The sequence below is a fragment of the Canis lupus genome, chromosome 20 (assembly GCF_003254725.2).
Source record: "Canis lupus dingo isolate Sandy chromosome 20, ASM325472v2, whole genome shotgun sequence".
Taxonomy (NCBI): Eukaryota; Metazoa; Chordata; class Mammalia; order Carnivora; family Canidae; genus Canis; species Canis lupus.
The window spans coordinates 42,634,986-42,661,639 of NC_064262.1; the positions used below are offsets into that span (position 1 = coordinate 42,634,986).

Consider the following 26,654-nt stretch of genomic DNA (forward strand, 5'->3'; position numbering starts at 1 on the left):
TTGAGGTACTACAGGGTGGGTAAAAAGCCTGGTTAAAAGAACCTAATTTTGACTTCAACTTTGACCTTAGTTACCGGAAGGGCAAAAATCTGGATGCCTGCCTCAGTGTCATTTTGGGGATTTCTGAACTTATGGCTGCTTAGTGGCCATGTGATCATGCCAGTTCCCATTGGAGCAATAAATGCAGTAGAAACACAAGTTCATTGTAAATAATAGGACATTCACTTCCAATATAAGGGAGCATTTGGGTGTCACTGACAGTGAAAAATCTCATCTGCTTTATGTGTTGAAGTCCTATTAACCAATTGAAATATGGACGTATGTTGACTATTGCAAGAGTAAAATGTGGCAAAAACTAATGATAATACCAGCTGTCAATTTTAAGTAAAAAATTAAGATGTTTCAAATGGTTAAACAAATGGGCACTGGGGGGGACACTTGACGGGATGAGCACTGGGTGTTATGCTATATGTTGGCAAATCGAACTTCAATAAAAAAAAATACAAAAATAAATAAATAAACACCTGGGTTCTAGAGTAAAAAAAAAAAAAAACCCAAATAGGCAAAATAAAATGCAGTTAAAACAAGTAATGAGTATATGTCCTTTGGACAATATAGTAAGCACACTGTCAGCTTTAGGCAGAGAGATATTTATTAGCATACAAATAACATTAAAAGGCAGATGAGAAAGAATGGAAGTCATGGAGATTCAGTGGAATCACGCTGAAGTCTCTTATGCTTTTATTTTGTTTGCTTGTCAAGAGATTTCCGGGTCTTGTACAGATAATAAAAAAGTGAATCTGAAGGAAAAAGTACATATTTAATGGAAAACTTTTATTGATGCCAAGTGTTAAGTAACTGTCAGTGGTAACAAAACATGAGGTAGTGCTATGAGTGGTTTAGGGATCACAAGCATATCATGTTTTGTTCACACCTTTCACCGAGTAACCACAACGCAGCATAATGCAGCAGAATCCTGGGCATAAACAAAATGATAGAAGACTGCTTGTATTATTCAGTTTTTTTAAAAAGATTTTATTTATTCATTCATGAAAGACACATAGAGGCAGAGACATAGGCAAAGGGAGAAGCAGGCTCCCTGTGGGGAACCTGATGCAGAACTCAATCCCAGGACCCCAGGATCATGACCTAAGTCAAAGGCAGACACTCAACTACTGAGCCACCCAGGCATCCCATATTATTCAGTTTTTAGCCAAAAGTAAATTATATGGCATCTCCAAAACAGTGAAATTGCTTTGATACACATTTATCCCAAATGCTCAAACAAATAGCATAGCATCCATAACGTGTTAGAAAGGCTGCTTGATCAAAAGACGTGTAATCAGGGGGTGTCTGGATGGCTCAGTCCATTAAGTGTCTGATTCTTGATTTTGGCCCAGGTCATGATCTTGGGACTGTGAGATTGAGGCCCACACTGGGCTCCTTGATGGGCATGGAGTCTGCTTAGGATTCTCTCTCTCAAAAAAAGAAAAAAAAGTGTAATCATATACTTGACAGATAACAGTACCGACATAGTAGAACTTGCTAACAATCAGTTGCTTGTGGAAAAATAACTGATTTACTGGAAGCCACTGAAGAAGTCATCTTGAAAGCACGAGTATTTTGGACTCAACATGTTGTAAAGTCCTATCCTTCCACTCCAGAGCTGTGTTTGCAAATGAGAGCTGAGATGCAAATAGAATCTGAGACAATTTTTTAAAATATTGAATAGTGGTCACATCGTTTCAGGGCACATTATTAGATTCAAGATTTAAGAACAAAGTCTTCTCAAGTGCTCATATGTAACTCCAAGTGCATGGGAAAATATTAGAAACTTAAAAATGAAAGTGAAGGTAATCACATTCCTGTGTCTTCACTTGGGTTCGCCAGAAGGCAGAGCCCGAGGTCCAGGCTTTTGAGCCAGAACTTCATCAGAGTACATGATCTCAGGTGACAGAGGTGAGGGACAGAGGTAAAGCAGGGAGGGAGCAATTAGTACAAGGATGCACCGTGGCCACTGCCATGGGTGCTGGAATTCAAGGTGCTTCTCAGGATTGTCCATCTGGGGGATAGAAGCAGACACATTTCTCTACCAAATTCTTTCTCCCATTGTTCAAAGCTCTTCCTGCTGGACCCCAAGTCCCCTGCACTTCCAGCTTGCACGTGTGTGGGTGCCTTGTGTGATGGACATGTCCTGGGATAGGTGGGGAGAGGCATGGCCTTGGCCTGGACCAGGTGCCACCAGGCTGCACCTGTTGTGAGGTAGACTGGAGCCCCCAGCAGAAAAAGCTGAGAAGATTGGAATTGGTTCTTACAAGGTATTCAGGTAGTCGGCTTCTGAGAATACTGTTCCAAAAGCATCTTCTTCAAACAGTGCTTGATGAAATTACATTATCACCAGTGATGGTATCTTTAATTCCAGGAATTGAAGAAGAGATAAACCTTGGTTGATAACCACGAGAGATAAAGAAAGGAAAGCTTAGTAATTTGGTGATGACGGCACTTCCATGGGCACTTCCCCCAAATGGAACAGCAAACACAAAATCTTGCTCCTCTACAAACCTCAGTTGGAGGCGGTAACTGTGTAGTACATGTGCCACATATTGACCACAGGGGCCATGGAACACTGATGGTGCAGAGGAGTGATTATCTCTGAACCATGATGTCAAACTTTAAGAATTAGAGCACTCACTTTGAAGAATACAACTGCAGTTATAATTACATGTTTCAATTAGTTCTTCAATCTCAGCAACTTTTTTCCTTCAGTGGTGCCCATCTACTTGGGCCTTGGATGTGGCTAACACTTGGAGTCTTAGCTAACATTGGACAGTTTGTTTGGTATTTGGGTTACTGAGAAGCATGTGGTCAAGTTTGTGTTCATATCTGTCAGTTGTCAGGGCCTTACAGTGCACAATAAGGAATTTTGTTATGGTTTAATCTCCCTCTCCTGCTTTTATTTTCTTTTTGCTCTTATTTCCTCATCTAATAACATGAAATATTTTTAAGATACTTTTCTTGAAAGTTGGAACAAATAGTTACAGAAATAACCTCTATCTACCCCTGCACATGTCTCCGAGGTGACCACTGACATTCCTACTGGCCATTTCTCCTGGAGCTTACTTATGTCATGTATCATGCTCTATCAATTTTAGACATTTTTTATCAATTTCCTGTTCTTGTAGGTGAGTTTCGCTCCCTTGCACTTCCTTTCCCTCCCTGTGTCTTCTCAGTAGGGTTATTTTCCAGTTTCTGGTTGAGTCGATACTTAATGTTCAAGTTATTATGACTACATTAATATTATTCACTATGGAGCCAATGTGTTGTATTCCTGGAATTGATAGCAGATTCTTTCCTACTCCTCCTTGAGCTGCTTGGGTTTTTTTTTTTTTTTTTTTTTGTACCTATCACCAATTTTCCACAATGCTCCAATTTGATCTGTTGATTATTGCCTAACAATAATTTTTCAGAATGCTCAAACCCCACAAATTCTACATTCTTTCTCAAGGCCGATCCAGATTGATTGCTCTGGGGGTCCTGAAGTTCTCTTTGCTGCTCTCCTATGTCGAATCTTGTTTCCAGGATCTGGGGATCCCCTCTTTCTTACCTACTCCTTCATTTTGCCAAAGCATTTATGCTGTCTCTTCTTGAGAAGGGGTAAACTGGAAGCAAATGTTAAAGTCCTTGCATGTCTCAAAGTATCTGTTCTCTCCCTTCATACTTGATCTTTACTTTGGCCCCAAATAGATTCCCAGGTTGAACTGGAAACTGCACAGTTGCTGCCCCACCATCTTTCATTGGTCAGCGTTGTCGAGTGCCTGACACTAGGTCCATTTCAATTCCTTTTATTGCCTCCCTTTTTATTCTCCTTGAAACTTCTCAATAGACTTGTCTACCCTGCTGTTCTAAAAGTTCCTAAGGGTGTGATTTGCAGAGAGTCCACATCCATTTATTGAGCTGGGCACCTGGAGTCCCCTTTATTCAAGAGAGCACTGTGCTTCCATTCTGGGAACTTCTTCTGGCTCACTAGTGCCCTGATGACATGATAATATGCTTTCCACCATTTTCCCCTCCTATTCCAAAATCTTTGGGTCAAATTTTGGACACCATCCTATATGCCACCCCCCTTCTTTCCTATGACTAGCCCCTGATTTTTCCCTTTTCTCTCACATTGCACAGTGGCTAAGCATGTGGTCTCTAAAGCCAGGCCTTTATTCTGATTATTACTATTGTCTGTTCACAGTTTATTTTTCTACTCAGCTTTATCTTCCAAGCCTTTAGTTAACTTTTATTATACAATTTCTGATATTATTGTTTTAATTTCCAAGAATGTTTTCCTATTGCTTTTTTTCTTAAAGATTTATTTATTTATTTGAGGGAGAGAGAGAATGCACATGTGCAGAGGGAGAAGGAACAGAGGAAGACTGAGATAATCTCAAGCAGACTCCACGCTGAGTGCAGAACCCAATGAGAGACTCAATCTCATGACCCTGCAATCATGACCTGAGCCAAAACCAAGAGTCAGCTGCTTAACTGAGTCACCCATGCACCCCATGTTTTCCAATTTCTACCTACCTGCTTACCTATTTATCTCTCTCTTACCCCCATTTCTCTTTGCTTTAGAGATCCACACTTTTCTTTTGTTTTTCTGAGAATGTATAATGGTTTTGTTTTTGTTTTTATGCCCTCATATTTCTCTCTCCTTTGAGTTCCTTTTCCCCCAGATGTTATTCCAGTTGCTATCTTCCATGTAGGTGGTTCTCCTCAAATGTTAGGCAATGCCTAACATTCTATTTATATTTAAGATAAGGCAACCACTGCTGACTGGAAGAAATGAGTGGGTGGGACTCCTCCCCTGCTGGGCTTTACATGAGTGATGGGGAGCTGGTCTTTATGTTGGGGGACCCTTTGAACATCAGTACCTATTGGTGTCTTCCTCTGGGGCCATTTGTTTCCACAGAGAAGACTCCTCTAATCTCTTTGTTGAGGGGCTTCTGCTTGACTGCAGAGTTTTTGAAGGTGGGGCTTAAGAAGGGGGCTGGCAGGCTCAACATTTGGCATAAGGCCCATTTGGGAAAGGCTGGGGCTGAGTGGCAATACAGTAATGCTCTTCCTCAAAGATGTGTGGTTTCAAGAGGCCCTGGCTTTATGAAATGACTCACTTCTGAGAATTTGGAGAGGCCATATTCCCTAGTGGGTGTTTTGTATTGTTGGTTTGTTTTTGTTTTTTTTTCCAGACCTGAAAATTTCTTGAATCAGACAGGATTTAATTTCTGGAGTTCCCATGATAAATGAACACAGTCAGAGGTTTCTGGATGTCAGATCACTCCTTTAGGTCTGATTACCATCTTTTTCCAGACAGCTTTTGTATTGGTCACACCTGCTGTTTCTGACAGGTAAAACATGCAGGCTTTGTAAGCTTTCTATCTCAAGGTCAAAGACTATATTTCAACTATAGTCCCTCCCACTACCATTCTAGATGACATTTCCTGTCTAATCTTGTATTCTGGGCTCTAGAGAGAACAAGAGTGAGGTAGATTGGTCAGAACCCACATGGTGGACATAATATAATGTTCTAGTCTTCCTCTAGGTTATTCCAAGGGATCCCTGACCTTTCACACTCACCTAACATGTACCAGCATTTGGTTCAAGTCTGTGTTAGTCCAATCAGCAAACTCTTAGAACCCTAGACATGGAGTTCAATATTTCTGATGAGTGCACATACCCATAAATCCAGCCCAAACCAAAATTCTGCTCTGCCCACTTTTACTAAGCACTTTCAAAATCCAAACCCAAACTTTTGATAATTAAACAATTAACTCAAACAATTTCTGTCATTTCTTCTGGAGTTTTCTTCCCTACTCTAATTCTGCATTTTATCTTCTGGCCCATGTGAAATTGAAACCCTACTTATTAGGAGAAACAACCGTGAGGAGTGGGCTGTGGGTTGAACTGTTAACTTTATCACGTTAAGGAAAAATGGTTTCCTGAGGAGAGAATGGTGTAGGAGGCAGTATGCCAGAGGGCAATGGAAGATCAGAGTTTCCCAAGTCCTCTGCATCCTTCCAAATACCCTCATTCCCACAGGTTCTCCGTCTGTCTCACTTCATGCTCTAATACTCACACATGCTATTTGGCAAATATGTGTATTCAACTCATATTATAATTAAGACATCTGACAATTTAGAGTGAATTGGTTTCCAATATTCTTAACCTGGCAGCTGCAAGTACTTGTTTCTTTCCAACACGGTCACAGAAAGGCTCTAAGTTTTACTCTAACTTGAAGATAAAAATTTCAGTATTTGGGTCCCCCCCCCCCTTATTTAAGTTGCTTGGTGCCTTCAGGAGCATCCATCCTACCTTCGGGCTCTGCCGGAACTCATCCTCTTTAGACTGGCGAATAACGGCATCTTCCTGCCACCCATCATCCACTGCTGGCCTGGCTCTGTCATCACTGGACAACTAATTGGTTCATTACCAGATCACAGGGGCTGCCATCTATCTACTCCGGAACATGGATGTGAGCCTCACCTCCACGGAAGTCTGTGTCTGCAATCTGCTCCCTAGCATTCACTTCCACCTCAGTTAGTTTTCTTGATTTACAAACAACCCCAGCTTCAGCTAAGAATGACTTCATGGGCGTGGTCTGGACAGCTCCCAGAATGGAAGAAGGAAGCGCCACCTAGCCTCAGGAGATCATGCAGCCTCTCCCTAAGCCATGGCCATGATAGGATCCATGCCTTCTGCCCATCTCCTTGTATCTTCATTGGAGTCTCTGAATTCCAAGTGGCCTAGCTTATGTAGGTTAGGATCAAAAGCTCTAGGATCAAACAAGTCGAGGGGACCTGGGAGGGACCTAGTGATGGTCACTGTGGGAATCATTATAAGCTAGGCAAACCCTTCAGGTTGTGCCTGGATCAATGTCACTTACTCCCCATCACTCACTCCACATTCAAATCTGTCACTTGAAGGTTCTTAATTCAGACCTCACAGTGCCCTTGCTTCAGAACTCCTACTCCTAATCTTCCCTATTTCTCCATTCCACACCCACTGTTTGTCTCTGCTTCTGGAACATTCCCCCTCATGCCAAGGCTGCCTTGCTTAGCCCCAGCTCTCCTCAGGGGTGTAGCTTCCTGCCTTTAAGATCCAGCCTCCTGCCTCCTTCTCCAGGAAGTCTTCCTAGAACTCTTACCTGACACCCTATTTTTCCTTTTTTTTGCCAACTTCTTCTGTTGTGCTATATATTGTCTCCTCATTGCTCAGGGTCTCTATGGGAAACAGGTGAAGCACTCAAATTGGGCAATTTGAGAAGAGTTTAATAAAGGGGGACATTTACAATAGTGATAGCAGAGTGAAGGGAGACGTTAGCCCCCTGCATGAAACTAGTAGCAGCGGGGCTCATTAGCAGCCGTGATGGGGTGAAGGGTGAGGGAAACAGTGTGGAGAGGTCCACCGCGGTCAGTTGGGGTGCACCTGGCCTAGCGCTGCCTCAGGAGGAACTGGGGAAATAAACACTCAGACCTTACTCTTTCCCTTTCTTCCAACCTCCTGCAGGTGCTCCCTATGGGCTCCATCTAGAGAGCAAGAGAGAATGCTGGCAGCATCCATGCAGGGCAGCTTCTCGGGCACAGGGCAGGGTAGAGAAGCACACAGAGTGCATCTAAGCGCATTGGCCAAGATGTCCGATACACTCTTTAATTAGGTAAAGTGTCCTCTTGTGGCCAGCAACCAACGTTTTATCTTTCCCTCCACTGCCCCCTCCACCCCAACCCCCACCCCCATAAAGACTAGGACAATGTAGCTGTCTATACATGTGACCAACTGGGATTTGACAGATGAGCAGCCTCTTGACTGAACAACAGAGGCTGGGCTCCTCCATTCCCCCTTGTCCTGGGCCAGAGAAGTTGCCATTCTCATTGCCAGATTTCTGAACATGGCTGGGGCCACCCACACTAGCAGCCGGGCCTCTGGGTATTAAAAGGTCCCACGCAGGGACTAGAAACTCTATTTTCACCTGCAAACAGCGATTGTGTTGAGTCAGGGTGTTTCTCACAGGGGCACTATCTTGCTTTTCTCTGTCCTCTTTTATTCACACGCATGTTCAGCGTTTCCATTGCTTTGGGCTTGGCCACGACCCTTTGGAATAAGGTTTGAATTTTGGTTTTGGAAGAGATAGTGGAATTTCATAAGCGTCGATTTATAACCACTTTGCCAAAATCCTACATCAAGGAACTAGAAATTAGCCCAAATAATAATAAATTGGAGCTGTGTTTCCCTTCTTCTGTGGCTCCTTCTGGGTCATTGCACCGCACAATTCTTAGAGATATAAATGGTATCCCCTAAAGTTTCCTGCAACAGAGTGGAACATCAGGTATAGGCATTACTAAGTTTCTTGCTGTAATATCAAAACCCCACCTCCCTCCTTGCACGCGGGTGTATTCTCGGCTTACTGAACCAGCACAGGGCTCTCTGCGCCTCTCGCATGGGCGGAGGCCGCCTAGTGTTCACATTTCCCACTGCAACTGTCACCAAAGCTGCTGTTAGCAAGCAAAGCCTGAGCTTCAGTTTACTGGGGTTGGTGCACCAGGACCTCAAACTAAACCAGGAAAAATTTTGTCCTACCTGAAAACTGAGAGGCTCTCCTCGGTTCCAAAAGTCTAGATTGCAAGAGGCAGCCGTTCTTCTGACGACCTGGGGCAGTGGCCAGTGGACTAGCTCTCCCTTAGCTGGCCAGATCCCGTGCGCCGGGCCTCTTTAATCAGGATGATTCATATCAAGCCGCAGGGCGGTGCCATTGGCATCATTCTTGCAGGCTTGAGGTAAGCCACAAGCACCCACCTGCCTCTCTCCTCTCCAGGGGAGGGGGGCGCTAGCCGCCTTCTACAAAGAACCCCTTTTCAACTATCTCCCTATTTTCATCAATGCAATCTCTTTGTTCCCAGTAGAGTTGAGGGGGTCTAAAGAGTCATAAAACCTGTTTTTACAGGTCCTGTGTCAGGTCTGCTTATAGTCTACTTTGGAATACGCATCTATGGAGTTCTGCTGCCTCAATAAAGCTTCCAGTGTACTGTCTCGGTACATACTGTTAGCGTTTTGCATGAGAGACCAGCATTTGGCTGCTACACCACCCAACCCTGTTTTGTGTATTTTGCACTGCTTCCAGGGTCAAGGTAGGACCAGCCTGGGCATTGAAGCAGCTTGTCTACAGACCTCACATCCCAAGTTCTCCCCTGCATTCTGGTCTCCCTTGCCATGGCTATGCATACCAGGGCCCTGGATCCTGTATGGGGGCATGGTTGGTCAGGGGTCAGGAAACTTATTCTGTAACGGATAAGGAGGTAAATTATTTTAGGATCTGTGGGCGGTATGGTCTCTGCCACAATTATTCAACTCTGTTGTGGTAGCGCAAAAGCAACCACAGACAATTTATAAACATAAGAGCATGGCTGTGTGCCAGTGAGACTTTATTTACAGAGAGGGCCTTGGGCCATTTTGGCTCCTGGAGGCATAATTCACAGACCCCTGGGAGAGATCAGTGGATGGAGAAAGACAACCCTAACTATACTGGGGACTTATCTGGGTAGAAATGGAAGAGAATCCCAGTGAAGTTATTGAAAACCCACAGCTATGAAGGACAGGAAGCTGCTTTGTTAAGAACCAGACTTGAGAATTTTAGCTCTGGAATTTGAAGGAAATCTCAGAAACTCAAGCTGGAAAAGGATCATCTTTTTTTTTAAAGTAGCAGAATGTGATGGGCACCTGGGTGGCTCAGTAGTTGAGCATCTGCCTTTGGCTCAGGGTCTGATCCTGGGGTCCTGGGATCAAGTCCTATATCAGGCTCCTTGCAGGGAACCTGCTTCTCCCTCTGCCTATATCTCTGCCTCTCTCTCTCTCTGTGTCTCTCATGAATGAATAAATAAAATCTTAAAAAAAAAAAAAAACTAGCAGAGTGTGATGCTCAACATGAAGGAGGAGCAGCAGCAGGGCTTGTTCAAGACCACCTGCCACTTTCAAGGTCGGTCATTCCAGGCTCGTCACAGCGGGCTCTCTCTGCAGTGCATTTTTGTGTGTTCCCACAAATTGACCTACTTGCCTGGACACCACTCTCACATCCACACTTTGCTTCATGGAAAAGTTGTTCACAAACCTGTTCAAGTAGGCAGCAAATTGTGTTATCCCTCAAGGCTTCATGGAGTGTGCCTGGCTGGCTTCCGATGCCCAGTATCTACACCATCATTTTGCCTGGGAGCTTTCCCCAAAGCTGGAAGGGTCTCTCTGCCAGAGCCAGTCAGGAATTAACATACCCCAGGAGCCACTATCAGCCAATGACTCACAGGAATGGAATGTAAACACCCCAACCTCCTTCCCCCTCCAGTGGGATAGCTGAGTGGGAGTTACCCTGTTGCCAGGCATTTTCTAGTGGTTTTGAGCTTCAGGCACCCCCAGTGGAAGGTACTTCATAATGAACCCTTTGTTGACATCTTCCTAGTCCTGTCTTACTTCCCCCTTTCCTACTGGAGTTCTCTGCACTTTCCAAATAAATTCTTTGCTCTCCAATCCTTGCTCAGGAAATGCTCTTGGGAGAAGCCAACCTAAGCAGAATGTGACTTTTTCTGGGTATTTTTCTTCAATTCTCCCTTTTACTTCCACCTGCAGGAGAAAGCACCTATTGTGTTTCATTATAGTTATTGGATTCGGATGAATCTCTTCCACCGAACTGTGAGTGAGTTTTCTAGAAGTGGGTCTTACTCATCTTTGCATCACTGGTATTTTCCCTAGTCTGTCATACAGTGTTCAAGCTGTGTGTTTGCTGGCTTCCAGAAGCTTGATAGATAGATAGAAGAGAGGCAGAAATGCAAGGTGGTGGGGGCAGTGCTGTGCAGCTGAGCATATGTTGCTGCTACTAGCCACTTGTGGCTATTTCAGTTAAAATTGAATAAAAATTAAAAATTCAGTTTCTCAGTCCCAATAGCCACATTTCCAGGGCTGCATGTGGCTAGCGGTGATCCTATTGGACAACACCGGTATAGAACATTTCTATCACTATAGTCAGTTCTACTGGACATGCAATCTAGACTTTTGGAACCGAGGAAAGCCTCTCAGTCTTCAGATAAGACAAAATTTTTCCTGATTTAGTTTGAGGATCTCACATAACCTGGATATCACACGGTTTGGTTATGTGCCATTCTGTGTGGGTCACAATACTCCTAAAGCTTTTAGGGATCTGGGTTTATGACCAAGTACCTGTATCCTACACTTTTACTTACCTAAGGACAGACATTACTTCACAAGACAAGAGAAAACCAATGATGTATAGTTAAGTCTTCAGATAATTGCTTTATTTACATTCTGACTGAACCACAAAAAAGACAAAAGGTGCTTCAGAGTTTCCAATGCTCTTATGGCTGGTAGAACGGATACCACGTCTAAAGAGCAGATTAGCTTTTTTTTTTTTTTTTTTTTTTTAATATATGATTCTAAAGTTTTGTTTGTATTTTTCATTGGTAACACATTCCCTTGGTTCAAAAGCCAAAAGGCACAGGGCATTCAGAGAAAAGTTATACTGCTCCTATTCTCCACCCATAACCCTCCCTAAAGAAAACCAAAGACTACTACTTTCTTTCCTGTCCTTTAAGGGATGGGCAATGCACTCAAGCACAGCAAATAATCTGTTTGTATCTCTTTTTTATTTCATTTTTTAACATAGGATACATTCTCCTTTGTCTTTGCTCTTTTCCCCCAGTCAATCCTATATTGCTCCCAGTGCTTTGACTCTCCCTTCACCATTGTCTCGTGGCCAAATTCCTCTCTGAGTTCTTCTGGCCCCTCTCTTATTAGTCATTGATCTCTCCTTGCCTCACACATACACTTCTAACCAACTTCCTACATAGTTCTGGGGTCTCTACTCCACCCTGTGTTACCAGATTTCTCTTCCTAATGCACCATGGTGATTATCCTTCTCCTCTACTCTTCTCCTTCAGTAGCTTTCTTTGCCTTCCCAGCAAAACCCAAAATGCCTTGCCTGAAATCTATGGCCCATCCCAACCTGCTCACCATCCCCCACACCGTCCATTCATGTTTAGCAATAGCTGGCTAAAATTAAGGTTTAAATTTAAAATGATTTATCTGTTTGTAACTACCTAACATTTAATGGCATTACTATGTATGTAACTCTTTGGAGAACCTAGCGAAGCTCTGCTTTTTGAGGTTAGCAGTTGAGTGAACTGACTAGCTAGTGACCCCTGGTCATGTCTGGGCCAACACACATATACTGATACGATTGTGTATATATTTTAATGTCTTTAAGGGTTACAGCATTGAGCTGGAAGTTTAAAGGGTTGGCGTTGAGGTCAACATGATTAACTTGAAATGTTTGCTTCATGGGTTCTGTGCATCTGCTTTAGGTGATTTTCCACATCTCTCTTAAAATACAAATGAGAATTCCTGCTCTCCTGTTGATGGGGATACAGAGCTGCTTCTCTCTAATTTCTCGCTGGGAAGGAACGGGATGTATTTGCCCAGGTAGGTGGCCACATTCCTGCGGAAGAAGTGGCAGAGGTGCTTCCGGAACCTCTCCCCGACAAATGCGTAGATAATGGGGTTGATACAGCAGTGTGTATAGGCAATCACCTCCGTGATCTGCATGGCCACGTCCAGCTGTTTGCTCTGCTCACAAGTGGTCTCAAAAAAGATTGTTTGAAAAGCAGAAAGGAGGAGGACCAGGTTGTAGGGTGTCCAGAAAATGAAAAAGACTACCATGATGACAAAAATGAGCCGGATGGCCTTGTACTTTTTCTTACTGGGGCATCTCAGCAACGTTTTAATAATTCCAGAGTAGCAGACAACCATGATGAGCAGAGGCAGAGCAAGACCCAGGATATTCATTCTCAGAGCATGGAAACGCTTCCAGTTGTCTTCTTGGTCTTTTGGGTAGAGAGGCGTGCAGACAAACTGTTCAGACTCCTTTTGGGACTCGTGGAAGATAAATTCAGGGAGGGCTGCTAGCCCTGCCAGGCCCCAGGTGAGAACACTCGTGATGATACCAAAAGTGACAGTCCGGGCTCGAAGGGCAAACACAGCATGGACGATGGCCAGGTACCGGTCTATGGTCAGCAGGATGATGAAAAAGATCTCACCGTATAAGCCCAAGTAATAAAGCCCAGAGATGAGCTTACACATGGAACGGCCAAAAACCCAATCATTCCATCCAGTATAATGAATCCAGAATACCAGAGTGAATAGAAAGAGCAAGTCAGAAATGGCCAAATTGAGCAGGAAGATGTTAGTCATAATCCAGAGTCTCTTGTATTTTGTGAGGATCACCACCACCACCACATTGCCCAGCAGACCAATCACGAACACCAGGGAATACAGTGGAGGCAAGAACTGGGCTCCCAGGTGCTTAATGTTGACTTTTTCACATGGCAGTGAATTCTCATAGTCAAACACTGTGGTCTGGATAGACTCATCCATGGTCTTAATCTCGGCTGTAGTGGCCTCCATCATTTTGTCCCTGTGTTAGAAAAGTGACAACAAAAATAACCGCACAATTAGGCATAATCACCCTTGATGGGCCACACCCATTGATTTATCCATTTACCCACAAAACCACATGTGATTAAACAGCCTAGACATTTAAAGTTTCTTCAGCATGTTTTTCAAAGTTGTGTCAGAGATGCTGGAAGGCGGGGAAGTGTCAGGGATGAAAGATGTGAAGTTTTGAAAGTCAACGCAATCCACCATGGGAAAAGAAACAGAAATGTGGCGGATGTTGGTAAAGAATGGGGATGTTGATTTCTGCAAGCATTTAAAGGAGGAAATACAAAGCAGGGAAAAGCAGGCTGGGGAATGAGAACAATAATTTTATGCTAATTATTATTGCTGTATCTTTTCAGGAATTTTGAATTTTAGGTTTTATAGTTTATATATGACTTTCAAAATCATCTTCCCTATATAAAAACCAAATACTACTACTGATAATAATAGTGATTGTTATTATTACAAATAACTTCCCCTCTCTGGGGTCCCTTAACAAGATACTGTTCATTAAAGCTGATGGGGAAATTGAACCTTAGAGAAATGGAGTAATTTATCCCAAGTCCTCTAACAAGTAAGTTTAAAAGTTCAGGCTAGGTCTTCAGTATCTATGAATAATTCTCATCTTACTATATTCTAATGCTGTGATTTTTAAGTTTAACTTTTTAAGACTGCACCATTATAATTAATATTAACTTGTGTGACAATTACATTCTAAACAACAGTAACCTAGGCTGCTGTCCTTTACCTGCTCCTGATAATGCTGAGATAAGCCACCCCTGTGCCAACAGCAAACCCCTCAGAGCTCCTCCTTCATAAAGGGACTGAGTGGGAGGGAGAGGCCAATGGAGTTTCTCAGCAGACTTGATATCTTCTAGACTAGGATCCCTAGGGCCCATGTCTGCACTTCTTAAGATTACAGACTTCACTGGAGAAGATGGAAAAACAGACAAGGTAGGAGTTCCAAGGAGGACAGTTGATCCCTGCACTGTTTCCTTGGAAGAAGTCCTCCTGACTTTCTCCTTTCTCTGAGGAAGGGACAAGTGTGAGGACATGAATATATATCAATGGGCATTTCTCAAAGTAAGTCTTAGAAATGCAATAATTAGAGCCAATGACAAGACTACTGGGACCCCAATGGTCAGCACCTGTCAGGGTCCTGTGTAGTCAAAATGAGAATAGACATGGGCAGCAGCCGTTCCCAGCCCTTCTTCTCACCAGCTGTAGGACTTGGGCAAGAATTGAACTTTGAGCCTCATTTACTCATGATACCACTTGAGGTATCATGATACCATGATGAGGATCATGATACCACTTGAAGTTATGTGCAGGATCAAATAAGATAAAAAAAAAACTATAAAATTGGTAGGAAGTGGAACTGAAAGAAAAGCACTAAGAGGGTGCCTGGGTGGCTCAGACAGTTGAGCATCTGCCTTTAGCCTAGGACATGATCTCGGGGTCCTGGGTTTGAGCCCCACATCGAGCTCCCTGCTCAGTGGGGAGTCTGTACCTCTCCCTCTGTCTGTTTGTGCTTTCTCTAGAGTATACACATACACACGCATGCTCTCTCAAGTAAAAAAGAAAATCTTAAAAAAAAAAAAGAAAGAAAGAAAAGCAATAAGAAACCATTTCATATAAAATTATGAAGGAAATTGGGTCTCTTGGATAGAACTTGATCTGTTTCCATGACTCTGTCCTACTATATCTCATTGATCAGTAACACATCCAGGCTTTTGAGGTGGAAGATGAGAGTGAAAACAACTGATTTGTATGATCTTATCATCATTTTTATTCTTAATCCCATAATCTACAGCTGCTGAGAAAAAAATACCCATTCATTATTTTGTCTGTTGCACAGTCACAATCACAGAGAACATCCCTCAAACTTTAATGGCTAACACAAAACAAAACAAAAAAAGACCTCAAAACAGAGCTGCTTGATCTAGAGAAGCAAAACTATAAAAGCCTCCATTTAACTATTGCTATTATCTTTCCTTTTCTCTGAGATTGATCTAAAAATTAGTCAAATTAAAAAAAATTGACTAAGATTTTGTTCAACTTGATGATCATGTCTTTAATTCATGAGTTACTTTCAACATGACTATGATAAAATTATAGGATCTTTTTGAGAGGCTCTAGACTGCAATGCATAGGGAAATATGCTGGTTCTTTGGGGTGAGAAGCCAAGTCCTCGACTCCCAGTTACATGGGTCAGAGATATGAAAACTGAAATTGTTTTCAGTCCAAATCAAAATAAATATTTAAGTCTGAAGTAGTCAAGAAGTTTGAATTAGGCTTTTAAAAGTGTCTTTTTTGCATTTAAAAAATGTGGTACAGTAATAGTAAACAGCACTGATAATAAAGGCAAAAACATAAAAGTAAGAACCACCCCAAATTCCCCCATGCAGTTTACCACTATTAACATTTCTCTACACAGATATGCATACACGGATACAAGTTTTATCAAAAAATAAGTTTATACTACTTTGCTGGCTCACTAAAATTGCTCATAGTACTACTCAGCCGTGCAATGCAAATGCAATTTCTTTAGTCTCCAAAACAATTTGGATCTTACCAACTTTCCACTGGGTAGCAGGAAAAAGGATTCACAAATTTTAGTCCGAAGTGGTTTAAACTTAGCTTGACCCATTCATTTGAAGGAGGACTTTAGTTTTGCTTATCCGCTTTACGGTACCAGCTCATTAATTTTGGTTTCTTGTCTTCTCTCATTGGTCCTTTCTAAGATGGCAGTGGAGATATGAGGGAGGGGCCAGCATGGGCAGAGGGCAAAGAAGATGCATTGGTCTCCTGCTGGTCCTGTTTTAGTGACCGGTGTCTGCTGAGGAAGGATGATGACTCGATCTTAACCCTGAACTTTTTGCTAGCATCTGCTGCTTTGTAGCTAATGGCCTCACAGTCCACTCATTCTCAGTTGTCCCTGGGCATAGAGACCCCTCTAGGCCTCACTGGAATGGAGGACCCTCTCTGCTCCTGCCACGTCATCAGGCTCCTGGCCCATGCTAGGCACCTCCTCCTGAACTGGCAGGCACCTAGGCAGACATACTGCTTCTTGACTCTATGTCCATGCCAGTTACAAACTAAGGAACACTCAAGGGTACAAACTAAATTATTTTCCTGCCTGACCACCAGCTTAACTGTGATGACCACCCATGAGGGTAAGGAAGTGACTTGCAGAGAGACATCCTCTTGGAGGGCCCCCCCTCAATTTATCAAACAGCCCTTCATATCCTCCAACTCTGGTCAAAGCTTGGATGGGGAAGATAGGAACCCAGAGTTGTGACTACTTCCATCTGCGACCTTTTACCCTTTTCTCACAATTCCTGGAGTCAGAGGAGAGAAGCCTCCTCCCCTGCCCCTTCCCTCTGCCCTCCAATCTCGCCTTGGCCAGGCTCAATACTGTGTGTGCAACCTCAGTTTTTACTGTGTAATATGTAATGGATTCTTCTCCATGGGAACAAGCAGAGTTCTACATTCATCAACTTAAAATTTCAATGAATGTCACAAGGCTGAATTGAGCATAAACATCTAGAATTAGAGATGCTTCTTTAAAAAAAAAGTTTTTGTTTAATTAATTTATTTATTTAGGACAGAGAATGAAAAGGGAAGAAGGGCAGAGGGAGAGAGAGAAGACTCCTTGTTGAACAGGGAACCTGACGCAGGACTCAATCCCAGGCCCCCAAGATGATGTCCTGAGCTGAAGGCAGATATTTAGCTGACCGAGCCACCCAGGCTTCCCTAGAGAGGGTTCTTTAGAAAATACATTGAGGTTTGAAACACCATTTCAATCATAAAAAAAAAAAAAAAAGTAAATGATGCCACCCCATGCTGGTGAGGTTGCAGTGGCCCTGCCTGGAGCAATTATGCATCCCTGGTGCAACATGACTTGGTTCAATATGTTTAGGAAATTTTGTACATAACAAGAACCAATAAGATACACATGACTTTGGTCCATTGGTTCTACTCTGAGGAATTTACCCTATGGGGAAGAAGTCCACCACCAAACCAAAACAGGATGTTCACTGTGGCCTCATTTTCTTGATAGGAAAAAACAAAAAAAAAGGTGGAAGCAGTTTAAATGACACTTTGACAAGTGAAGGAGACTTTGGATAAATTGTAGTCCACTTACTGCAATAGGTTATTATGTAGTCACTAAAACAGTTTTGGGGGGGTGCCTGGGTGGCTCAGTCCCCTAAGCTTAAGCATCAGACTCTTGATTTTAGTTCAGGTCATGATTTCAAGGTCATGATTTTAGGATCATGAGATTGAGCCTGGTGTCGGGCTCTGTGCTGGGCTTGGAACCTGCTTAAGCATCTCTTTCTCCTTCTCCCTCTACCCCTCTCTCTCCCTCTCCTAAAGAAAAAAAAAGGGGGGGGAATGGGCAAATAATAAAAATAGTTGTAGAAAGGAAATGGATGACAATTTTTAAAGTTGAAAGATGTGGAATTTTTCTATATTCCCTTGTGCATTAAACTGTAATGAAAAGCAAGTGCCTTCCAGCAGGCTCTGCTGGAGATTTGGCAACCACATTTTCTAAAGGTAACTGGGTTGAAAACGTGGGCAAATTACAAGATGAAGGGTTTAGTCATCAGAATCTGAAACCACAAACTGAGATCTAAGAAACTTGAAGTGGAAGTCACCCTAGGTAGAGTATTTAAATTTTGTTTTAAAGATCTTAATGTTTGTCTCTCTTGGGTCTTGGGTGGAGTTAACATACACCATAGGACTGGGGGAGGGACAGTTCCTCTTAGAAATTTCTCTTTAGGTCTTGAGACATGAACTGGTCAGCCTCCATGGAAGACAGAGATGCCCTTCAGATGACCTGGCACACACATGCATGTGGACATGTGGGCCATGTGGACCTGGGATCCCCGAATGCTTTCAGATTATCTGGTGTGTAATACTGTCACACTCATATTTTCTTTCCTCCTTCCTACTCTGCGATTCTTAGTGCTTTTGGCAAATACTGAGTAACCGCGGGGCCCTGCTCTTCTCTCCCTGGGCCCCAGACTTTCAACCTGTATGCTTGGACTCTGGGTTTAGATGTCCCTGAGGAAAGCTCAGAAGGGCACTTCCGTGGGTTTACAGTAATTCCCACCTCCCTGCCTTTGAAGTAGAGACCATTTCCCTGCACCCCCAAATACTTCCCAGATGCAAGCCAGAGCTTCTAATAAGTGTCAACTCAGAGAGGCTTGTCCTCTCTGATGTCCAAAGACATCCCAAATGAAACCAGTGAGCTGTGACTCCAACTCCTTAGTCTTGAGCACCAGCTCACACGATGCCTCTGAATGGAAGAAATACTCATTTTTTCAGCATGGATCAAATAATGAATGACATGGTCAAATTTTTAATGCATGTATTCCCCCCTTATTGTCAACAACCACCTGGGAAGGAACGAAATACCAGAGAGAAAATGGTCTCTGAATTCAGGAAGTTTACATTCTTTACACATAGCCAATGTGAGATAAGAGTCCATGACAAGTGAGCCTTCCACTTTACATGGTTACTCCATCTTACAACTTTACAAGGTAGATTTTTATATCCCCATTTTACCAATAAGCAAACAGAGACTCGGCAAGGCTCACTCACTTGCCTGAGGCTATTCTGTGCACAGCAGAGCTGAGACTTGATCCTGTGTGTCCTTTTGTCCTAAAGCCCTTGTTGTCATTGCCTTGGGGTTCCACTGAGTGAGGACCTCCACACCCCAAGATTGCATGAATGTTTATATATATTATGTACCCTGTGGTTCAGTATTTCATACATATAAATCTCTAATCCATTTTTAATTGAGTTTGATATATAGCATGAAGTGCATTTCCACCAGTCTCAAAACATCACCTTTGTTATAAATTCTTTAGTATTCCTTTTTTTTTTTTTTTAAGATTTTATTTATTTACTCATGATAGACATAGAGAGAGAGAGGCACAGACACAGACAGAGGGAGAAGCAGGCTTCATGTCGGGAGCAAAACAAGGCTGACATTATAACCTCCTTGTTCATATTCCTCATTTGTTTTTCTAATCCTGTTGCGTTGGTTGGAATTTCCACAGTGATGTTAAGTATCGATGGTTCCTGATTTTAATGAGACATGATCCTCCCCAGCCTTTCAAAGGCCCCAAAGCACAGACCAATTAACAGGCCCTTCATTGTCCTCTAGTCTGTGCTTTGGTAGATTTTTTTTATTATTCTTAGCATATGGCTCAAAAAAATTGAGTTCAGGAAAAAAAAAAAAAAGAGCTCAAAACAATTCCATAACTTAAGATCACACAGAGAACAAATGGCAAAGTTGGGACTTGAGCCCACGTGTTCCCGGCTTGAAGAAACCTAGGCTCTCTACAGCCACATCTGCCCATCAGCATCCACCCAATGAGTGGAGACCTTTGGTGTGATAATGATCACCTTTCTCAGTTGCAGCATCATTTCCTCGCTGTGGACATCTACTGTAAATGGAAGTCATGACCCCACCCCCCAACACACACACTCCAGTAGCATCAATGCTACAACCTGTGGTCTGTCTATGGCAGCCAAAGCCAGAGATACTCTGAGCTAATCGTTTGCAATATTTCTCGGGCTTGTCTGAATGCTTTTAGAGGTAAATGTCAACGAGGTCTTGTCAGATGCATGAAGAAAGACACTACGGATTTAAGATCTGTTTTATAACAAAACTTCACCAAAGTGGAAATCTGTTATGCTAATGATGGAGAGTGCTGATCCTTGACAGTAGGGGGAGTTTGGTTAAAACCAGGCCTGTCTGATAGAAGACCACATGCTGAATGATATCCCAGTTTAGTAAAGTCACTAATCTGGACTCTGTGTGTGTGTGTGTGTGTGTGTGTGTGTGTGTGTGTTTAAGTGCTTTGTCTCTTTGAGGGGATCAGCCTCTCAGGTGAACTTGATAAATCATCCAAAGAATATAGAGAAGAGAATATGTGTGAAGTCACTGCCTGCCACCCTGACTCTACCTGCCCATCTAGAAGAGCCCTGCCCACAGATAACTCCAGTGATCATTCCTGCAGGACCACCTGGTATTATGATCAGGTCCTGTCCCAAGACCTTAGATACTTTTGACTTCATTGATATCTGGTGCCAAGGGAGTCCATAGCTATAAGATTTTCTTTCTTATGTATCCTTCCTTATGTATACTCCTTGGTGTAGGATAATGATTCATTACCATGTCTGAAGAAATGACTGTGTGACCTAGAGCAAGTAGCTTAACTGCGCTATGCCTCAGGATTTTTACGTGCAACATGCTGATGAGAAGAGTTACTGCCTCATGGGGCTCTTCAGCCATTCATTCAGCAATTACTTATTAGCATCTATGATGGGCAAGGCACTGGTCCAGGAACACAGGCAACATCAGGGAACTGAACAGATCAAACTTCCTGACTCCATGGACCTTATTTTCTAGTTGGGGGGCACAGGGAATAAATAGCTAAAAGTGACAGGGTCTCAGATGGTCATGAGTGCTCTGGAAAGAGATAAAATAGGAGATGGGGAAAAGGAACCGGGTGAGATTGGAGGTGGACACTTTTAAATTGGAGGGGAGGCCAATAAGGAGCCTACTGAGGTGACATTTGAGAAAAGACTTGGAGGAAGCAACGGGATGAGTTAGATAGGTAGAGGGAGGATGAGGGCTCCAGGCAGAGAAATGACAAGTACAAGTGTCCTGAGATGACAGAGTGCCTGGATATGGTCTTAGAAAAGTAAGAAGCCCAGTGTGATCAGAGGAGGAGTGAGGGATGAATATCCGGAGAAATGTTCAAGACTTAGAGGTTCCAAGAGTCTTGACCTGCACTACTGGAAAGAAGAAGTTGCCATCAGCCAGGATAAAGAAGGCGGGGATATCAGTCCAAGATGCCTGTGTGCCATCTAAGTGGAGATGTCTGGTAGGCAGTTAGATATATGGCTCCAGGGGAGGTCTTGTTGAAGATCTAAAATTGACAGTTGTCATCATATAGATGGTGTTTAAAGTCCTGACACTGGGTAAAAGCACCAGAGAAGTGAGTACAGATAGTAAAGGGTGGTGTTCTCAGGTATATCAAAAATCAGAGGTCATAGGAACAAGGAGGACTCAGCAAGAGAGACTTAGAAGGAGTGGACAGTGAAGTAGGAGAAAAAAACACAGGAAAGCTGGTGTCCCAGAAGCCAAGTGAGGAAGGTGTCAAGGAGGGAGGAGTGGTGTGAGGATAACATGAACCAACACATGCAAGAGCATCTAGAACACACAGAGCCAGTTAAGTGTATGTTGTTCTTCTCCCATCCCCCAACCATTGACCTTCTTTACTTTTAAGTTCTCAGGGCTTTCCAAAATTTCTTAGATCTTGTCCAAGGTAGTATAATATGACTTCAGAGGAGCAAGTATCTCTTCCACCTAAACAGAAATGCTTATCTTTCCACAAATATCCAGTCAGTAGTTTGTTACCCAGAGTTCTAGAAAACCTACAATGATTAGTATCCAATAATTTGTTTTAACCAGACATTTCAGACTTCATTAAAATCTTTAGCTATTCTAAATGAAGTGTTTGAATTTCTACAAACAAGTTTGGATCTCAACCAAATTAAATAACCTAGTGGGAACCATGGATTATATTAGTCCATTTACTCACTGACACGTCCAATGGAGAGATATCCGAGGTCAGATTATCCTGACCTCGGCACGTGACAGGTAGGTGACAGGTAGAGAGAGATGATGATAGATAGCTATATAGATAGGTAGGTAGATGAATTCCCAGGACATTGAGGACAACCAGGAATCAAGGAGAATTCTACTGGGCACTTAATTCTGACCACTTTAGGATGCTAAGAAATTATCATTTCTCCTAATCTGCATATAATACTTCCATTGCCTTAATCTAAATTTACATGAAAGAAGTTGATTTTTACAAGAGTAACATTTTTATTTCAAATTACATGCTATTTACAATTGAGGAGGTAATACACACTATCATATGGTTCAAAACATAATATTATGAGAAGATACACAATAAGAAGTTTCATCCTGCTCCATCTCTGTACACCTCTTCCCCATCAAGAACTGTAGAGGATCTAGGGTACCCTACCTGTAAGCTAGCAAGTAAGATTGACACTTTTTTACGGCTACCACCAGAAGGCACATGACAATTAGATAATGGACAAAGGACTTATAACGGCACAGCAGGCATATGACTGAATGTTCCCACTGGTTCTCCATGCTGCCAAGTTGCCTGGAGGACATGTGGAGTGGCCCGGGTGGCTGCTGCACACACAGTAGGCTTGCCTCACAGCTGAGGAATCAGAGTGTAGGAACCCCCAATCTTTTACACTGGCTGACAACAAACCTACCCACTCTTTACCTGGCAGGGACACATTTCCATATGCAACTGTAAGCGAATATAAATATATTTACTAACTTTACCCTGTTGGTTGCATAAAAGCAGAATACTACATGCGTCATCACGCACCTTGCTTTTTCCATTTCACCACATAAGTTTTTCTTATTCTTTGTTACTGCTGAGAATCCATTGTGAGGATATACCAGTTTATTTAGCCAGTCCCCCTATAAACAGATACTTTTTGCTGTTTCAAATAATGCTGCAATTGATTATCTAACACAGGAAGTTTAAAAAAAATTCCAGAGGCACGTGAGTGGTGCCATGGGTTAAGGATCTCACTCTTGATTTCAGCTCAGGTCATGATCCCAGAGTTGTGAGATTGAGCCTGGCATTGGGCTCCACGCTCAGCTCAGAGTCTTCTTGAAATGCTCTCTCCCTCTCCCTCTGCCCCTCCCACTTGTGCATTCTCTCTCTCTTCAAAATAAACAAATAAATAAATCTTTAAAAGTAAATAAATAAAAATTAAAAACCCCATCACTTGCTAACTTTATGGTCAACTAGAATTACAGGTTAGCATGTGATGGGATTTTCAGGTGGTCTGAGACTACATCCAGAGCACCCTGCTAGGTCCCAGGCACGTGAACATTGCCAGCTGAAATGTAGGGGAGAGGAAACCCTACCCAAGGAAGATGAGTTAATAGAGCCAGATGTATCCACTCACCCAGGACAAAAGACACTTTGGAATAGGAAAGAGAGCAAGATACTAGTTTGTAGGTGAGAATCAGAATGTGATTCACAGAGGTGCCCTCCAGAGCCCGCAGGAGGTCATTCCAAGAGGCAAATTCAAACACTACATAAGAAAGAGCTTGAGTGGGATTACCCAAAATGAAATGGGTACCTCCTGAGGCGCCAAGCAAACAGTGCCTGGAGGTATCCAAGCAGAGCCTGGGTGACTGCCTGGCAGGAACTTTGCAGAAGGAGATTTCCACAATGAGAAGTTTCATTCCAGTGACGGTTCTCAGCCCTGGCTGCAGATGGGAACTGCGGGGGAGTTTTTGAAATCCCAATGCCAGGCTGTGCCCCATCCCCCAACAGTTAAATCAGAATTTCTGGAGGTGGGATCCAGAACACAGTGATTCTAAAAGCTCCCCTTTCATTATCCATCCAACTACCTTTCTAACTAGCTACTCAAATTGCTTCCCGCCTATACAGTTAAGCCAGGCCTCCTTTCCTTTTCCCTTTATTTTGTTTTATTTTACAGAGAATCTGCGGTAGTCAGAAAAAATAATTATCTGCTGCAGCACTATCCAAGAGAATTTTTCAGCAGCAATAGAAATGTTCTGTATCTGTGTTGCCCTATAAGGCACCACTAGCCAAGTGGCTGTTATGCACTTGAAATGTGGCTAGTGCTGTTGAGAAACTGAACTTTTCATTTTATTGAAATTCAGTGAATTTAAATTTAAGTACCCATGTGTGGCGGGTAACCATCATACTGGACAGTGCCAAACTAGTGACTAATGTCCATTTAATGCCTGACAATTTATAGCTGCTTAATAAACACTTCTGAAATGGACAGGAGGATGAACCAGAATAATTTTCACTCTGCTTTTCACTGTGCAGGCTACACATTTGAAATATTATGTTCTGCCCCAGGTGCCCTATTTTAAGAGGGTTAGTAACCATCTGGAGTACAGGACAGGCTAGAATGATAAAGGTCCAGAAATACCAGCCATAGTTAACAGAACTTAGAATGTTTTGTATGAAAAATATAAGTCTTCTAATGCTCAGATTAATATTAGTTTCTCCTTTTTTTTTTTTTTTTTTTTTTTTGGCCAGTGTTTGTATCTGTACCAAAGTTTTCTAATCTTTTTAATTAAAGGTTTGAATTAGGCAGTGTTTTAGGTCCCTTTGAGATAGAAGGATCCTTTTGATATAGATTGATGTGATAGCTTTTCCTATAGGAGAGGAAGTAGAGTCCCCAGAGCAGAGAAATCTGATAGCATTGGAAGAGACTGCATTCAGTCCCACAGGGGGAAAGACTTGCCAGGAATTACCAGGTTGTGGGAACAGAATAGGCTGCCTGGTGAGCCAGGAAGTTCCCTCCCTGGAAACACACAAGAACCTCTCAAGGATGCAATCATGAATAAATGCAAACTTCTTACTAGCTGCAGACACATACCAGCACTGTATTCTGGGGCAGCACATGGACTTCCCTGATGATTATTGTCATTAGTTACTAGAGCAAAGGCTACACCCCATTTTTGGAATATGGTCAGTTCATTAAGTGACTTGGTTTTGTTCACCTGCCAGGTGATTTTGGTTATTTTTTACCAATTTCCTTGTAAAAGACTAAATCTACTCCTTATATTTCAACATTAGGTTGAATTAAATGTGGTTGAATTTTAATTGTATACAGGCTGGTGGTATGTTATTTAGTTGAAGGAGATGATTATGAAGAATATGTTTTCATAGGGAAAGCATGACTATGTAGTCAAAATAACGTGGTTGGGGGGTGTTCAGCATGACCTGAGGGCTCAGCTTCCTGGCCATTGCTATTTCCACCTACACCTGTGCCATGGACAAAGCACTGCTGCCTCTGCCTCTTTTCTAGGTCTCACGTTTGTTAAAATTTTATATCATTTTTTTATTCTGATATTTTAAATTTTATATTCTGTACTTTGCTCCATGTAGTTAATAATTGTTTGAAAATATAATGTGTAGGGGATGGTCAGCTAAGCACTCAACTCTTGACTCTTGGTTTCAGCTCAGATCATGATCTCAGGGTTGTGAAGTCAAGCCCCACGTTAGGCTCCACGTTCATTGTGGAGTCTACTTGAGATTCTCTCTCCCTCTCCCTCTGCCCCTCCCACTTATGCTCTCTTTCTCTCTCTTTAAAATAAATAAATTTGGAGGGCTCCTAGGGGACTCAGTCAGTTAAGCATCTCCCTTTGGCCCAGGTCACAATCTCAGGATACTGGGATGGAGCCTCTGCTTGGCTGGGAGCCTGCTTCTCCCTCTCCCCTGCTTGTACTCTCTCTCTCTCATTCTCTCTCAAGTAAATGAAAAAATAATAATAAAATAAAACAAATAAATAAATATTTTTTAAAAGAAAATATAATTCGTAAAGATCCCCAACTATTGTATAAATATTCATGGTTATTTAATCACTGTCTTATTGTGTGACCATGTTGTTCCAGATTTACACTTTTATAAATGATGCTGCAATGAACATCTTTGTATTTTTAAATTACTTCCTTAAAGGAGATTTCCCGAAACACAATTTCTACCTGTGATCATATTTCTAAGTTTCTTGATGCATTTTCCCAAATTGCTTCCTGAAAGTGTGTAGCAATGTATATATTCTTGGCACTCATAGATGACGGTGCCAGTCTCAACAAGCATACATCAACACTAAGAAGACAGAAAAGAAAAAAAAAATTGGCCAATTATATGGGCAAAAGAGATGTCATGATTGTGTAACTAATATGTATTTAATTACTGAGAATCGTTTTTAACTGGAATTGGTAGTCATTCATTTTTCCTTTTCTGTGCTTGTGCCCTTTACCAATTTCATTCCACTGGGTACATCAGCTTTTTTCTTATTGAGTCATACAATTCTTCCCCCAGGAGAAATAACTCAGCCTGCATGGTTCAATGTCATCATCACCATCTTCTAAAAAGAGTGACAAGTACCCCTATCTCTTCCATATACCAAAGATATCATAGTCCCATCACCCTCCCTGGAGACATTTGTCAACAGTTAACTTCCATCCCCATCAATCCAAGTTTTTG

General features: G+C 42.4%; 1 protein-coding gene and 1 long non-coding RNA gene across 4 annotated transcripts in view; both read right to left on the minus strand.

Moving 5' to 3' along the window:
• Window positions 1-1,006: 1,006 nt before the first annotated feature.
• Window positions 1,007-7,712, minus strand: LOC125753162 (uncharacterized). Its single transcript, XR_007404291.1, has 2 exons — window positions 6,358-7,712; window positions 1,007-2,442 (listed from the first exon to the last, which is right to left on the minus strand). It is a non-coding gene; the product is annotated as an uncharacterized LOC125753162 (long non-coding RNA).
• A 3,955-nt stretch (window positions 7,713-11,667) lies between these two features.
• Window positions 11,668-26,654, minus strand: part of LOC112666827 (C-C chemokine receptor type 3) — a 34,811-nt gene continuing 19,824 nt past the window's right edge. For 2 of the 3 annotated variants that reach the window (XM_035703127.2, XM_025458263.3), the window contains one exon: window positions 11,668-13,510. In XM_035703127.2, the coding sequence (XP_035559020.1) occupies window positions 12,421-13,510 (1,090 nt within the window). In that variant the 3' untranslated portion in view covers window positions 11,668-12,420. Of the gene's footprint in view, window positions 13,511-16,108; window positions 16,603-26,654 lie in introns of those variants that run through there. The other variant, XM_035703130.2, reaches the window with a different exon arrangement.